Genomic DNA, 14,449 nt, shown 5'->3' with positions numbered 1-14,449 from the left:
AGGTCAGAAAGCACTCAGATAATGAGAAAAATCTTTTTTTTCCTCATTTTCTGCAAATAAATACAACATTTTTGCTTGGAATTTCCGAGACATGTTATCAGTAGACCATAAAATAAAATAACAATGTTCATTGTACTCAAACATATACCAATAAAGAGTAAAATCAGAGAAACTGATCATTTTAAGTGGTCTTTTATTTTTTCCCAGAGCTGTATTTGTAGTGTTTTCAACTAAAACTGCTAATTTTAGAGGCTATGCTTACTGCAGGAGGCCTGAAGGCAAAACCTCTCACAGGTCAGCGAATCAAAAGGAGACATTTGGTGTTTTCCTTCTCCACGCTCCCTCTGGTTTGTCCTGATGTTTCTTCATGCGGAAGAAGCTTTTAGCAGCACATTCAGACTCTGTGCTGTCAAATGGGTGAGGACTAAAGCTGTGAACTTTGTCGGCACACACCTTCCTACATCTACGCAGCAGCTCAATCTTTATTGAGAATCTTAAAGAGAAGATAAGACAACCAAATAAATAAACCCTGGCTAAAATGTGTGATAAAGACAAGTGAAGGTGATTAAGGATTTATTTAATCGTAGGCATCCTGCACACAGAAACAGAATCTCCATCCTCAAGACGTCTTGATTTTAATCTTGACTGTTGCTGCTCTTCTACACATCAGCACAGAGCTGGCTCATTTTTGTATTCCTTTTTCAGACTTTATTGCTAAACCGGAGTGACCTCACCTGGACAGACAAAGATGCAAAATATTTTTAAGACACAGATATTAAACTCAAGGCCCAGGGGCCAAATCCGGCCTGTGGTGGCTTCTTATGTGGCCCTTTAGACTCCAGAGGGACGCATTAGAATATTATTTTAACAGTTCCTATCTGCCTACTGCCAAATCAGTCAGTCCCTTGAGTTTTTGATGATTCTGCAATTGTGGAAATTCATGCAAAATCAACATATCTCCAGACTTTTTTATGAAGATGCATAATTGTGAGTTTCTTGGAAATTTTCTGCAAAAATGGTCAAAAACATCAGGTTTAAATGATGCCGACTCTGACCTGAAGGTGGCAGTATTTCTAAACTTTTACTCCACTTCTGCTTCAACGTAGCTTGAGCTCAAGTTAAAGTTCGTGATCGATACGACCAATAAAAAAATTCCCATTTACTGTCAAAAATAAGCGTACATAATGCAAAATTTCTTTCATTTTTTCTAAGGTAGCATAACAAAATTAGTGATTTTGATTGCAAAAAAAATCACAAAACCAAAGCAAAATCCCAAAGAGACTGATTTATATGATCCGATGTTGAATATTATTGTATTAACAGTTTGGTAATGGGTTTTATCAATACATTATCCTACACATATGGAGAATAATATTTCTTATCTAAAAATATACAAGCAAGTAAGCTTTCATAGTTTTAGTTGTTTGGATCTGAAAATCTTTACATTTGAGAACCACTTGGATAATATTTTACTAGTAACATTTACTTTGTTGTATTTGTACTTTTGAGAGTTTAAGTACTTCCTTCATGGCTTTAGATATGTAAATGTTGAATGCGGTCTACTTAGTTATAGGCATGACAAAAAATATTATTTTTTTATTATCATGAAAAGTTTAGCCATGAGGAAAAAATCTGAGGTAAATCAGTGATGTTATTAGCTTTCCAGTCTTGTCCCAATCCTCACAAACACGTCTTCTCATCAGTCTACCAGAGCAACACTCATTATTTCTCTTCCTGGTACCCCATTCATCCTGTCTTTATTTTTTTGTTTTCACCACCAGTCCTGTTCTTTCTGGTGCAAATCTCCTGCTGTTTCCCATTGTCCCAGTTTCTCCCTTGGTGTGACGTGCAGAGACAGGTGAGGACGCCTCAGGCTCCACTGTTTACATCGCCTCTTCAGGGAGACAGCAGGAGACAAGAGTTGATGATGGATGCTCCCCGCTGAGGGAAAATTGTCTTATTTTGCTTCCTGCCAAGTTTGGCTTCTCTGCATTGTCTGTCCTCCCAGTTTAAATCTGGATAATTGAGCCCAAATCTGATTGCGTTGGGTCTCCGCTGGTTCATTAGATGAATTCTGCCTTCAGCATGAAAGAAAGGATGAGATAAATATTTAGAAGTTGGATGAAGAGCAAGTTTCCCAAAGTTTCTGCTCTAATTATGCTGCTTTGAACTTCAGATCAGGTGGATTCATGGACGGAGATTATCTGCGGTGGAAGCGAGGCTCAGTTTGGGTTTAATTGGAGCTTATAACCGCAGTGAAAGGAGAGAGGCAGATACTGCAGGAGCAGAAAAAGCCTCAAAGAGCTCCCCTGACGATCATTTCAAGTAGGAAGTTTTAGAAACTGTTGAGGAACTTTAAATATCTGGGGATGTTGTTTACAGAGTTTAGAAAGGGCACTTTCTGTTGAGGCGAGGTGAAGCAAAAAGACGAGTTTTCATCATGAGTCAATGGAGGAGCGATTTATTTCATCATCTCTATATGTTGTAGAAGCCTGCAAAAACACAAAATACTACCAAGTATTTTTGGTCTAGTTTCTAGTGCAAATGTCTTAGTACACTTAAAATAAGACAAGCTAACTTAAAAGTAACTTTTCAGCAAGTCTCTTAAAATAGAGACTGTTTTAAGTAAATAATTTCTTAATATTTATTTTTTTTAAATGCTTGTTCTATTGGAAGATTATTTCACTTATAGCAAGACATTTTTCACATATTTTAAGCTAATTGATTTGCCAATGGAAAAAGGACTTTTCATCAATATTAGGGAGTTATTTACTTAGAAAGTCTCTATGTCTTACTAAAAACTACTTTTAAGTTAGTTTGTCCTGTTTCAAGTGTACCAAGATATTTACACTGGAAAGTAGACCAAAATTCACTGCTGGTTTTAGAGTCTCTCTTTCTCTCTCTCTCTCTCTCTCTCTCTCTCTCTCTCTCTCTCTCTCTCTCTCTCTCTCTCTCTCTCTCTCTGTCTGTCTTTCTCTGTTTCGTTCTCTCTCTCTGATTACTTCATGTGTTTCATAACAGAGGTTTTTGTTTGGATGACCTTTCATTGTCGAACACATAAAAAAGATGCAACAAATCTCGGAGCATCATTTTGATATTTAATCCTCAGCTTCAGCGCCTTCTAGTGGCCATAAAGTGTATTACCACAACCTGTTTATGTCAGTTTTCAGGTTTTTAAAATCGTAGATTTTGAAACTACGATTTTCAGTAGAATTCCTTTCTGAATTCAGAAAGGAATTTCTGAATTCCTTTCAGTTGAATTCAGAAAAGACTGGAGTTATTAAACGCTGCAAAACTGCCATTAACCCAACATTTGTATTAAGTTCTTCTTGATTTTTATTGCCGGTTGGCAAGAAAAGTTTGCTGTGAGGTTGAGATTTGGTCAGAGTGGATTTAATTACACATTATTTACCATAAGTAAACGTGATACGTCAAAAGAAATATCTGAGAGGAGGTTACTGGTTTCTCAGTCACAAGCTGGTAACTGAGATCGATCGGTTATGGTAGATCTGAAATTTGGTTTGATGACCTCAATATGAAACTGGCAGGAGGAACCAAAGAGCTCTGCAAAAAGGAAAAGGCAAATCTTCTCAAGTTGGGATATAATTAATTTAATTTCACATAATTATTGTGGTAGAAGCCATTTGTTTGTTAAACTTTTATGAAATCTATTTGTTCTATTTGATGTTTGATGTGAATGGTATACTCACAAACAAACGAGGTAATTAGTCCAACGTTTAGAAACTACAGCGGCTGTAATGCGCCACAGCAAAGGTAAACAAAGGTAAAATAACCCGAACAGGTGATCAACTCAAAACCACTCCTACCTTTTTACTCTCTCTCTCTCTCTCTCTCTCTCTCTGTAGTTCAAGCACACCTGTTACCGTGGCAACCGCCTGCTCCCAGCAAGACGAGCAGATTATGTTAAAAACATGACATTAAGTCCATTACGATATCAAGTTTCCAGGCTTGATATTTATTGGGGCCTGCCCAAACGTTTGGACACACCTTCTATTGAATTCATTAGAAGGTGTGTCCAAACGTTTGGTCTGTACTGCATACATATATGGATTATTGCTATAAAGGCTGAGCCAAGAATATTTATGTCTGTTTCAAACAAGTAGCCCTTCGTGTTACTCTGGACCTTTGAAGTAGCTCCCAGCATCAAAAAGGTTGGTGTCCCCTGCTATAAAGATTCAATACTTAGTCTGGGCTTCTTTTGCATCAATTACTGCATCTACACATGTTGGTGGCATGTAGCTCATCATCCACTGAATCTTCTAGGTTTTTAAGGAAACCTAGATCCACTTCCTTCTCCTCATTTTTCCATTAATATGCTTCCAAATGTTATTTAAATGTATTTAGCAACGATGTCTTGTGGCTCATGAATGTTGTTAACTGATCTGCATTGCAAAAACACCAAATTTTACCAAATACTTTTGGTCTAGTTTTTAGTGTAAATGTCTTAGTTAACTTGAAATAAGACAAAACTAACTTCAAAGCAACTTTTCAGCAAGAAATAGGAGCCTGTTTTCAGTCAACAATTTCTTAATATTGACTAAAAATATATTAGTTTTGTTGGGAGAAAATGTCTTGTCATAAGTGAAGTAATGTTTTATTTATATTCAACAACAAACATTGACTTAAAACAAAATGAAAATGTGATGCCCACGGGTGTGTGCCCACAATAGAAAAAAAGGAGTATGCATTTCTTTAAATGTTCATGGGGTTAATGACGATGGGTGTAGTAACAGTGTTTCGCCAGTGGGTGGCACATGGAGACTCTGAGCTGCCTGTTGCTCTGCCGTTTCTCATAAACTGAGAGAAATTGGAATACTGTAACGCAGACTGCGTCTCCGTGTGCTTATTTATATGCTGTTTTTCAGGTGAGGGAAACCTTCAAGTTTATTTTAACAAAGTATTTTTTTTATTATTTGGTACTGTTCGAGAAACGTTTAAGGAAATGCGTTAATGTGTGAAAGATATTGAAAGAGTTTTGTTGTGTTTCGGAGCCAGCAACGGTTAGAGGAAGTAGCTAACATGCCATGGCGTCAGTTGGTTAGCACACTGTAGCGGTGGATAATGGCGGGATATGTAGGTGCAACCACTAACAGTAACCGCTCGTAGAGGTAGTTGGGCTATATATATTCCATGGTATGAGTGTAAAATACTGTTATCAGGCTCTATGGTTTATTCGTGTTCTAAAACACAGTGGTGGAAAGTTAAACTGTGATTTAATGTATTCACTTAGTTAAAATACTTTGAATTCTAAGATAGTTATGCCAGTTACAATAACTCTTAAGATACATGCTCATGAAATATGTCACCGTGTGTGATTAAATATCCATATAAACTGCTTCTTTCTTCTAAGGTTGTTTAGAAGGTTGTTTAACTTAATTGACTTGAGTCAATTAAGTTTAATTGATTTTAATGTTAATTAAACTTAGATACAACTTGAAAGTGCACTTTACTTGGATCTGTAACATTAATGTGATCTTTAAATTAAAATTCATTTGAATTATTCCTGACACAGCCTTGCTGCATTTTACAATGAAGTTAAGTTTTATAACCTGACTATCAAAGACAAAAACAATTGAAATCTGTGTTGTTTGAATGTACAGTTGGAACCAAAGCTCCTTAGCTTTTTCTTTTTCTTGAACATATTTATCTATATTTGCTTTTTCTTGAGGCAGAACAAATGAGGCATAACTTTGTTGTTATACAGTGTGTCTGCGAATAAAGTTTAACCCCCCCACCCCCTTCCCTCCACACCCAACAGACTTCTTGTGGCTTTGATGTCACACAGTGATGTCACTCAACCTGTCTGTGACATCACAGGCGACTATCTTTGTATTCTCAGATTCCACAGAGAAATTCATTTGCAGTTTCTGGTAGCGAAGGTAGCAAACATAGCGAACATGGAAGGACAAGATTTGTTGTTAGCAAGAGTGACCATTTTGGAGAAGAGGTGTGGGAAGCTGGAGGAGGAGAAGGAGGAGCTTCAAAACACCGTTGATAAATTGAGGAGAAAAATTGAACGGCTTAACAGCTGCACCAGCAACAACGCTAGGAGATTCCAGGCTGAAAATGAAATACTTATTGATGCAAATAAATTCAGCAAAAATCAGGTTGGGACACTAATTAAGCAGCTGAATGAATCAAAAGAGACTATTTTTGACCTGGAACGCGACTTTTATACAATTTCAAAAAAAAATGTGGAACTTGAGGAAACAGAGCGGACAACGCGAAAGGATTTTGAGAGTAGATTAAAAGAGAAAACCAAACACGTGAACTGGCTTCAAGCAGAAAACGATGAGTTAAATAAGGAAATTGTAGGTCTGAAGCTGAAGAATGACAGATTAAGATCCAGGGTGGTACAAAACCCTGAGGAGGTTCCCCAAATAAAAGACACTGAAAACAAAAACGAAACAGAATCCGCGGGAGAGACACAATCGCCAAGCATATTGCGAAGAATTGGGCGAACTTTTAACAAAATGTATCAGTCGGGAACGCTGAGATATTGGGTGCCACCCTGGATCTTTTAATTTCTGAGGGGTCCCAGAGAAAAATCTTCAAAAATCTGTTCAGTTTGAAAACCAGAAGAAAAGCTAATAAACCGGCGAGCCACCAGAACCGCGCACTGTAAAAAACTCAGGCGGCCACTGGAGCTCAGAAGAAAACAACTAGCCAGGAACTATTGGGCAAATATTAAAGGATTTAAGAAAAGTTATCCTCCAAATGCCATGTTACAACCTTGTCAAGAAAAAGTTCATAAAAGTAAAATTAACAGTTTTGGATGGATTAAACTGAAATAAATGAGGTAGGAAATATAATTATTTAGTTAGTCCTGTGGTGAGTATTCCTGATGCTCCACCTTGGTTAAGTGGAAAAGCTGAAGTTGATTTAAGTTTATTGGAAAGAGGAAGACAAATAGAAAAGAAAGAGGTGAAAAGGTAATAAGGAAAGAATATGCAGAGCACATACAAGTATGTATAGATGCTTCTAAAATGTCAAATGATAAAAAAGGAATAGCATTTGTAATTCTGGACTTAAATATTATGAAAAATAAAAGAGTAACAGATAGGTTGACGGTATACACAGGTGACTTAATGGCTATATTAATGGCTCTAGAATGGAGTGAAGAAACAAGAAAGAAGAAGATATTCATTTGTTCAGTTTCAAGAAGTGCATTAATAAGTATTTTAGAGCAAAATTCAGAAACAAGACAAGATATCACTGGATATTAATCAACCAATTTTTAGAATTAAAAAATATGGATCCAGGATTAAATTAGTTTGGATTCCTGCCCATATTGGAAGAGTAGGAAACGAGTTGGCGGATAAATTTACTAAAAATGCAGCAAAAAAGGATAATGTTCAGCTTCATATCAAAGTAAGCAAAAATGATTTACTAAAAAGAAATGGCAGGAAGAATGGGATAGAGAATTCAATGCAAGATTTTATTATAGCATTAAAAAAAAAAGTTGGGGAACGTAGGAAAGGTAATAGGAATAAAAGAGAAGAGGATGTTATATCCAAGTTAAGGTTTGGGCATACGGGGTTAAATAGTACTCTGAAAATAATTAACAAACATAGTACAGGTATTTCAATCTGGATAGACTCACACAGAGAAAGAGAAGCAGTTAGAAGATTTAATGATACAGAAACTTTGGCGCTCGAACCCGGCGGAAGACTTGTGAGCTGAGGATCACCAGGTAGGTGATCGGTCCAGGTTTAGCTCAGGGTAGTCTTCCCCCCGGTCCGAATACTGGTGGTGGAACAGAGCGTTGAACGAAGGAGCAGAGAGGGAGCTAGGAAGATGTCCCTGGGATGATGGTGGAGATGGGGAGGAGATGGGTCAAAGCACGCCTGACGAGCGAGAAGATCCGGGGAGGCTTGTCCTTTGAAGGGATCCGTGAACGACGATTGGCTGAAGCGGTGCGACGCACCTGTCCTGATTGGCTGCGGCGGGAGCATGGTGAGTGCCTGATGTGTGAAGGCTGTGTTTTGTCTCCCCGCTTGAATTTTCGCCTAGTCTTCATGTGTAGATATTGTGGAGAGTCAGAAACAATACAGCATATTTTTCTAGAATGTAATACATATAATCAGGAAAGAGAGGTGATCACCAGAGAGTTAAGTCTTCGTCTTCTGGTCACCCTTGTCCCTAATGGGGTCAGGAGGGTTGCTGGTTCCTATCTCCAGCTACGTTCCGGGCGAGAGGCGGGGTCACCCTGGACAGGTGACCAGTCTGTCGCAGGGCAACACAGAGACATACAGGACACACAACCATTCACACACACACTCACACCTAGGGAGAATTTAGAGAGACCAATTAACCTGACAGTCCTGTTTTTGGACTGCACTGTTAGACTTTTTATTGTAATTTTACAGTAACTTGCTGGCAACAGTGTTGCCAGTAAGTTACTGTAAAATTACAATAAAAAGTCTAACAGTTAATTGCCATTCTACAGCCATTCTACAGTACCTTACTGGCAACTTACTGGCAACAGTGTTGCCTGTAAGTTACTGTAATTACCATTCTACAGTACCTTACTGGCAACATACTGGCAACACTGTTGCCAGCAAGTTACTGTAATTGCCATTCTACAGTACCTTACTGGCAACAGTGTTGCCTGTAAGTTACTGTAATTACCATTCTACAGTACCTTACTGGCAACTTACTGGCAACAGTGTTGCCAGTAAGCGCTTTTTGAGCGCTTTTATTCCTATTACCCAACAGTGTTGCCAGTAAGTTACTGTAATTACCATTCCACAGTACCTTTACTGTTATGATATTTCACAGTTAATTTTTACTGAGTGTGATTTACAGTTATAACTGCTTTACTGTAAATGTAGTTTATAGCATAAAACTGTAAATGTATTTTATAGTAAAGCTGGTCTACTGTAAACTTGTTTCACAACATAATGTCAGTTTTACTGTAAATTGAAGTTTAAGTTTTTTTAATACGAGAATATTTTACCATAAACCAAAAAATTTCATAAAAGAAATTTTAGTCCAAGTGCTGTGAATAAAAACAGGTATTTATTTTCTGCAAATTTGTTGAAATAAAATCCATTTATATATTCACAATGTCATAAAGAACAATGTCACAATACAATATAATGTGCTATAAAACAACAAAATCATAGAACACACTACAGGTCATGTCAACATTTTTATGGCACATGTATGTAGCAACATGAACATGTGTGCATCAAGTACCAGCCATAAACTATTAAAAGACTGACTTTTAAAAAATATATAGAATATACTTAACTTCATTTGAATATGAACTGTATTTCATTCAATATGGACACTTGAATGCATCTGGATCCAATAACAGTAACAATCTTTACATAACCTTTTCTATTTGTTGCACACTGTACAACAAAAGAACAACTAAAAAAATTGGGCACTACAAATTTTATGTACCACATAAGGTATGCACCAATATGAACACGTATATCATTCAAATGGTGAAGAGTCAAAAACCAGCAGAGGCTGCATTGTCAGAAAGCAGTTAACAGTAGCTTAAATGTGCTCTGTTACACAATACATCACAAAAACAGTGCAAGTGCGATAATGTACTATATGGTAGGCATTCATATCAATAAATATTGTTATATCAGATGCATTTCCTACATCAGAAGAACTTTTATTCCATTCGTCAAACAAAATCAGTGGGATCCATCTTGTGGAAGCTGAACTGTAAAGAATAAGACAGACAATGTGGGAGGTCATGAGATGGTCAGGAAGTTATCTACATTTTCAAACTTTTTTGTCCAACTGCCACTGTGGCTGAACCAACTCAAAAAATAACAGAAACCACTTGAATGTTTTCCACCTTTGTCCTCATTTACAGACTCTTATACACTATGTTGGAGATGTAATGCTACTTTAGCAGGCTAACTAGCTGTAGCAAGCTCAAAGTTATAGATTAGGTTAGCTGCTCCTCTACATTTCCAGACTATTTTGTGGCTTCAAATATGTTTGAAGAGCTGTCTTTTTACCTGTTGTCTTGTCTTTTGAAGAGTTGAAACTATGTTAGCACTCAGCAGGACAGAACTGCACAGCCACTTGGAGGGAAAAAGCTTGGGAGTTAAAAAAAAAAAGTTATCTGACAAATATTTTAAAAAAAGAACAAGTTAGAATTCATCCTTGTTGACCTAGCTAATCTGCACTCTTAACATTTGCAAGGTCATGGTTTAAACAAATGAACAGTTATTAAATCATTTTATTATCTAATAAAATAATTAGATAATTAGTTATTAGTTATTTTTTTTTTTAAAAAAAGGGGGATCAATTATCAGTTAACGTTATATTGTTCGACAAAGGATGTAACAACAATGCTAACAGACACTCAGCACTGAGCTTATCTCAACCCAAAGCTAGTCGTTCGAGGAAGATTTAGCGGCAAAAGTCAAGCTAAAACCTTCGGTAAAATTAGCACCTTAGCTAACGTTAATTCCGAACCAGCTCAAAAAATAACACCATCATATTTTTCTATCTTTCACCTCATGCTAAGTTATAGCATTACAGCATGATGCTATAAGTTACGTTAGCTCCATCTAAAATGTACATATCCAGATTAGGTTTTGGCTTCAAACAGTTTTCTAAGAAGTGTTTTTTACCTGTCTTGCAAAGAGCTGAAGCAGTGTGAGCACACAGCACGGCGACAGAGCTGCACTTGCACTTGGAGGGAAAAAGCTTCGGAGTTTAAAACAAACGTTATCAGAAAAACGTTGGAAGCGAAGCCACCCTTGATGACGTAGCTAGATAAACTGCATATTAATGTTAGCTAGGATGTGAAAAAAACAAAAGTACATGCTCTCTTTCTGCCTTAAAAATATGTTAACCACTAAAGGAGTAAAAATACAGAAACAGGGAACCACGATAAAACATCTATGATGACCGTTGGAAATCAAATAGAATTCTTACATGGCCAGCGCAAAGACATTATAAGTGCAGTATCACTACTGCAATGTGTAAACAGTAAATTACGGCAACTTTAAAACATACAGTAAGTTAATATAATACTATGTCCTATATCCATAATGCAATGCATATTACAGTAACTAATTGTAAAGATGTTTTATGTTAGTTTTACTGGGCATTTTGCGGTATTTAGCTGTAGAAAATACAGCAAAGGCTAACAGTGTGTGGGAGGAAGCTGGAGAACCCGGAGAGAACCCACCATGCACAGGGAGAACATGCAAACTCCATGCAGAAAGACCCCGGGCCGGGAATCGAACCCTGGAAGAGTTAAGTAGAAACAAAAATAAATTAGATATTAGAAATTTGCCATAAATATATATATCAACCATCACTGAACACAGTGATGGTTGATTGACTAGCTGTACTTGGTGCTAGAGTGGCTAACACGAGGAACAGTTTAGTCCAAAGCCTTTTCTGCTTCAAATCAATTTGATTAGCAATTTTGACCATATTTCACATTTTATTGTGTCAAGTAGCGCGGGGCACTGGTTTTGGTCTTGTCTTGGTCTCGGGTTACCTGGTCTTGACTACAACACTGGAACTGAAGACTTTTGTCATTAGTTTTAGTAAAAAGAGAGAAAACAGAAAACAATAAATCATACAAATGGAAATTATTTGTAATTAATTGATCATGTAACTGATATGTTACTTATTGCAACAGGCCAACCTAAAACCTTTTGGACTTTTTTGGAAACTTTTTGGTATCAGATATATTTTAGTCCATAAGAAACACTTTCTTGGAATAAAAAAAGTTGTTTTGATGAAGAAATGCTCTTAGTATTTGCTCATTATCCCATGTTACATTCAAGTCAAAAAAGAAACGACAAAAATATTCCGGTGTTGTTGAGGAATATTTCACAGACTTTGATATATTTATCCAGGCCTGGAAGAACGAAGCCATACTTGTTAGTAGAAATATGGAAATTTGGTTCTGTTGGAAGTCAGATTCTTGTTTCTGTGAGGCGACCAGAAGGGAGGAAGGCAGGCAGATGACAGAAACAGAAAGAAAAGGTTAGGTCTGCAGTCCGTGTGATGTGAAAGGTCAGAAGCTCTCTGCAAACCGTTTGATCCCTTCCACCGTTTTATCTCTTTCTGTCGCACTGTGAGTCCGTCTCTCAAGCTCAAACAGATTTTCAAATATCTTTGCTCAAAAAGCTTCTCATCCACACAGACAGCGACCTTCCAGACTCTTCCACTACTCACCCTTGTCAGTCTCTTCTTTCACTATCGGGTGCTGCCGTCCCGGCTGTTCTCTCTCTGCCACTGAGCTTTTAAAGTTCAGGCCTTCAGAGTCGGACTTGTTTGGATCTTTGCTGGAAGCTGCAGGATGGGAGCAATGATGGCGGCTCTGTCAGTGGAGGCCAGGAGGCGCCTTTCTCGGCCCAGCTGCCTCTCCCATTGCACGACCAGTGCAGCCAGGTACCATCGCTCAGGTAGGGACACATGAGGTGGAAACTCATTCATTACTCCACCACTTCTCTGCAGATTTCTTTCACTGTCTCTTATTTAAATGGTTAGTGCACTGCAAAAAATAGACAACACAAAATATTACCAAGTATTTTTGGTCTAGTTTCTTTGTACAATTGAAATAAGACAAAACAAACTAACAAGTAGATTTTTAGTAAGAAATAGGAACTTTTTCAAGTTAATGGCTCAATATTGATAAATATAGAACTGGTGGATTATTTTACAAGACCTTTTCCATGTGTAGTTACAACTATATTTCTCAAACCCTAATTTGTCCTTGTTGAGTAAAAGTACTAATGGCTTGATACCTAATTTGGCCAATAGATGGCAGCGCCGTACTCCACCAGTCTATCATATTTGGAAAAAGACAGCAGCTCCCTCTCCCTTGATCTTTAGAAATAGTTCAGCTATTTTTCCCCATTAAATCTTATTGTTTTTAATGTAGATAATCCTCTCCCAAATTTTTCCATGCCATCATGGCCTTCAAACAGCATTAGCTTTCGGCTATGGACCCCATTTGCAATACTGCAGACTATTTAAAGAAACATTGACTTTTAGCATGTTTTCTCACTTTTATTCACTGTTAAGTAATTATTACATTTATTTAGTATGAATGCTGCCTCCTGTCTTCTGATTTTAGTCGGCCATGAGTTCTTTGGGGTTCTTTCTATTGTTGTTGACGTTTCCTTCGGCCTTTTTAAAAACTTTTACATTTCGCGAAAGCTGTGCTATCTTAAGTAGCAACGCTGCTTGATTAATTTGACTGGCAGCCAATCAGAAAGATCGGCATGTCAAATAACGTTTTAAAATATATTTTTAATTATATTTTGTAGTTAGCGCTGAAAAAAGGTTTGAACTGAACTGAAATTGAAAATATATGATTTTTGTTTTATTTATTTTTTGTTTCTCATCTTTCCTCGAACTTTTTGAGGCCTCTCTATCGCCCTCTGGTGGCTCCCACTTCGAAAGACACTGTCTTAATATTCTACTGTCTTAATATTCTGCTTCTCATTTGTGTTTTTAGATTATTGCCAGCCCTGTTTTTCTTTTTGTTTCTAGTTTCTTTTAGTCTCAATTCATCTTCTGTGTTAATCAGCCTCCTCCCTCAACTTTCCTGCTTGCCACAGCTGTTCCATATTTCATTTTATTAGTTTAATTGACTCTTGTATTTCATATCTGCCTCAGTGTTCAAGTCTATTGAACCTACTTGTGTTTCCCATCATCTATGTTTCTCCTGTCAAAAAGGGTTGTAGATGAAAGAACACAGAAATCTGTAACAACTTGCACTAGCAGACCCAGCACTTCAAGCTACATTGTTCTCAAGTTAAAATAACAATTTATCTATAAAACAAAAAGATTCTTGATCTTAAATTAACTTTTAAAAAATATATATTTATGATAAAGTTTGAGGAAAATGGGCATCCCTCATTAGAAATAATTGAGGAGAATATTATTATTTCAGTGTGTCTTCCTCTCTGAAGGTCTCTGCTGATGCGTCCAGGAGGAAACCATATGGATCCGCTTTCCCTATTTACAGAATGTTGTGTCAGCAGACAGAACCGGGCCCACCTTTTAAAAACCTGTTAGTGTTTTAATGGCCCAGGCTGAGAAACACAGACATACACAAACTTTGTGAATACCGTGCAAATACCACAGCATCAATATACAGGACAACAAGGTTAGATGTTCAAAATGCAATCCAACAGACAAAATTCTATTTTTTTTTAGGTTAAACTCAATTATACTTGAGTTTAACCTAAATCAGACATCCAGGCTGATTTTCAACAGATTTGAGATTTTATGTTTAACATTTTGTCTTAATTATTCTGATAAAATCCACAGAAATAGTCGCATCTCCTTGTGGATATTGATCTCTCTCACTCGGTCCACACACATTCCCACACACACTGATCCATTAGTTCCTGCGGAGTCGTAACTTATCCCGCTCTGACGGACCCAACACTATTTTCTTCAGGTTATATACGGT

The 14,449-nt window shown here is 37.2% G+C and overlaps 1 protein-coding gene across 8 annotated transcripts in view; it reads left to right on the top strand.

The window, feature by feature from the left end:
• kcnip3b (Kv channel interacting protein 3b, calsenilin) overlaps positions 1–14,449 on the top strand; it is a 54,583-nt gene that overhangs the window by 21,561 nt on the left and 18,573 nt on the right. Inside the window, exons 1-2 of one of the 8 annotated variants that reach the window (XM_044108967.1) lie at positions 11,732–12,097; positions 12,167–12,428. The exons of 5 other annotated variants lie outside the window; for them this stretch is intronic. In XM_044108967.1, coding sequence (XP_043964902.1) covers positions 12,323–12,428 — 106 coding nt within the window. In that variant the 5' untranslated portion in view covers positions 11,732–12,097; positions 12,167–12,322. Of the gene's footprint in view, positions 1–11,731; positions 12,429–14,449 lie in introns of those variants that run through there. 2 more of the 8 variants (XM_044108984.1, XM_044108990.1) reach the window with 2 other exon arrangements.

This window comes from Gambusia affinis, linkage group LG03, assembly GCF_019740435.1.
Source record: "Gambusia affinis linkage group LG03, SWU_Gaff_1.0, whole genome shotgun sequence".
In the NCBI taxonomy this organism is placed as follows: domain Eukaryota; kingdom Metazoa; phylum Chordata; class Actinopteri; order Cyprinodontiformes; family Poeciliidae; genus Gambusia; species Gambusia affinis.
Note: the sequence above shows the minus strand (reverse complement) of the source record. Positions and strands in the feature narration are given on the sequence as shown.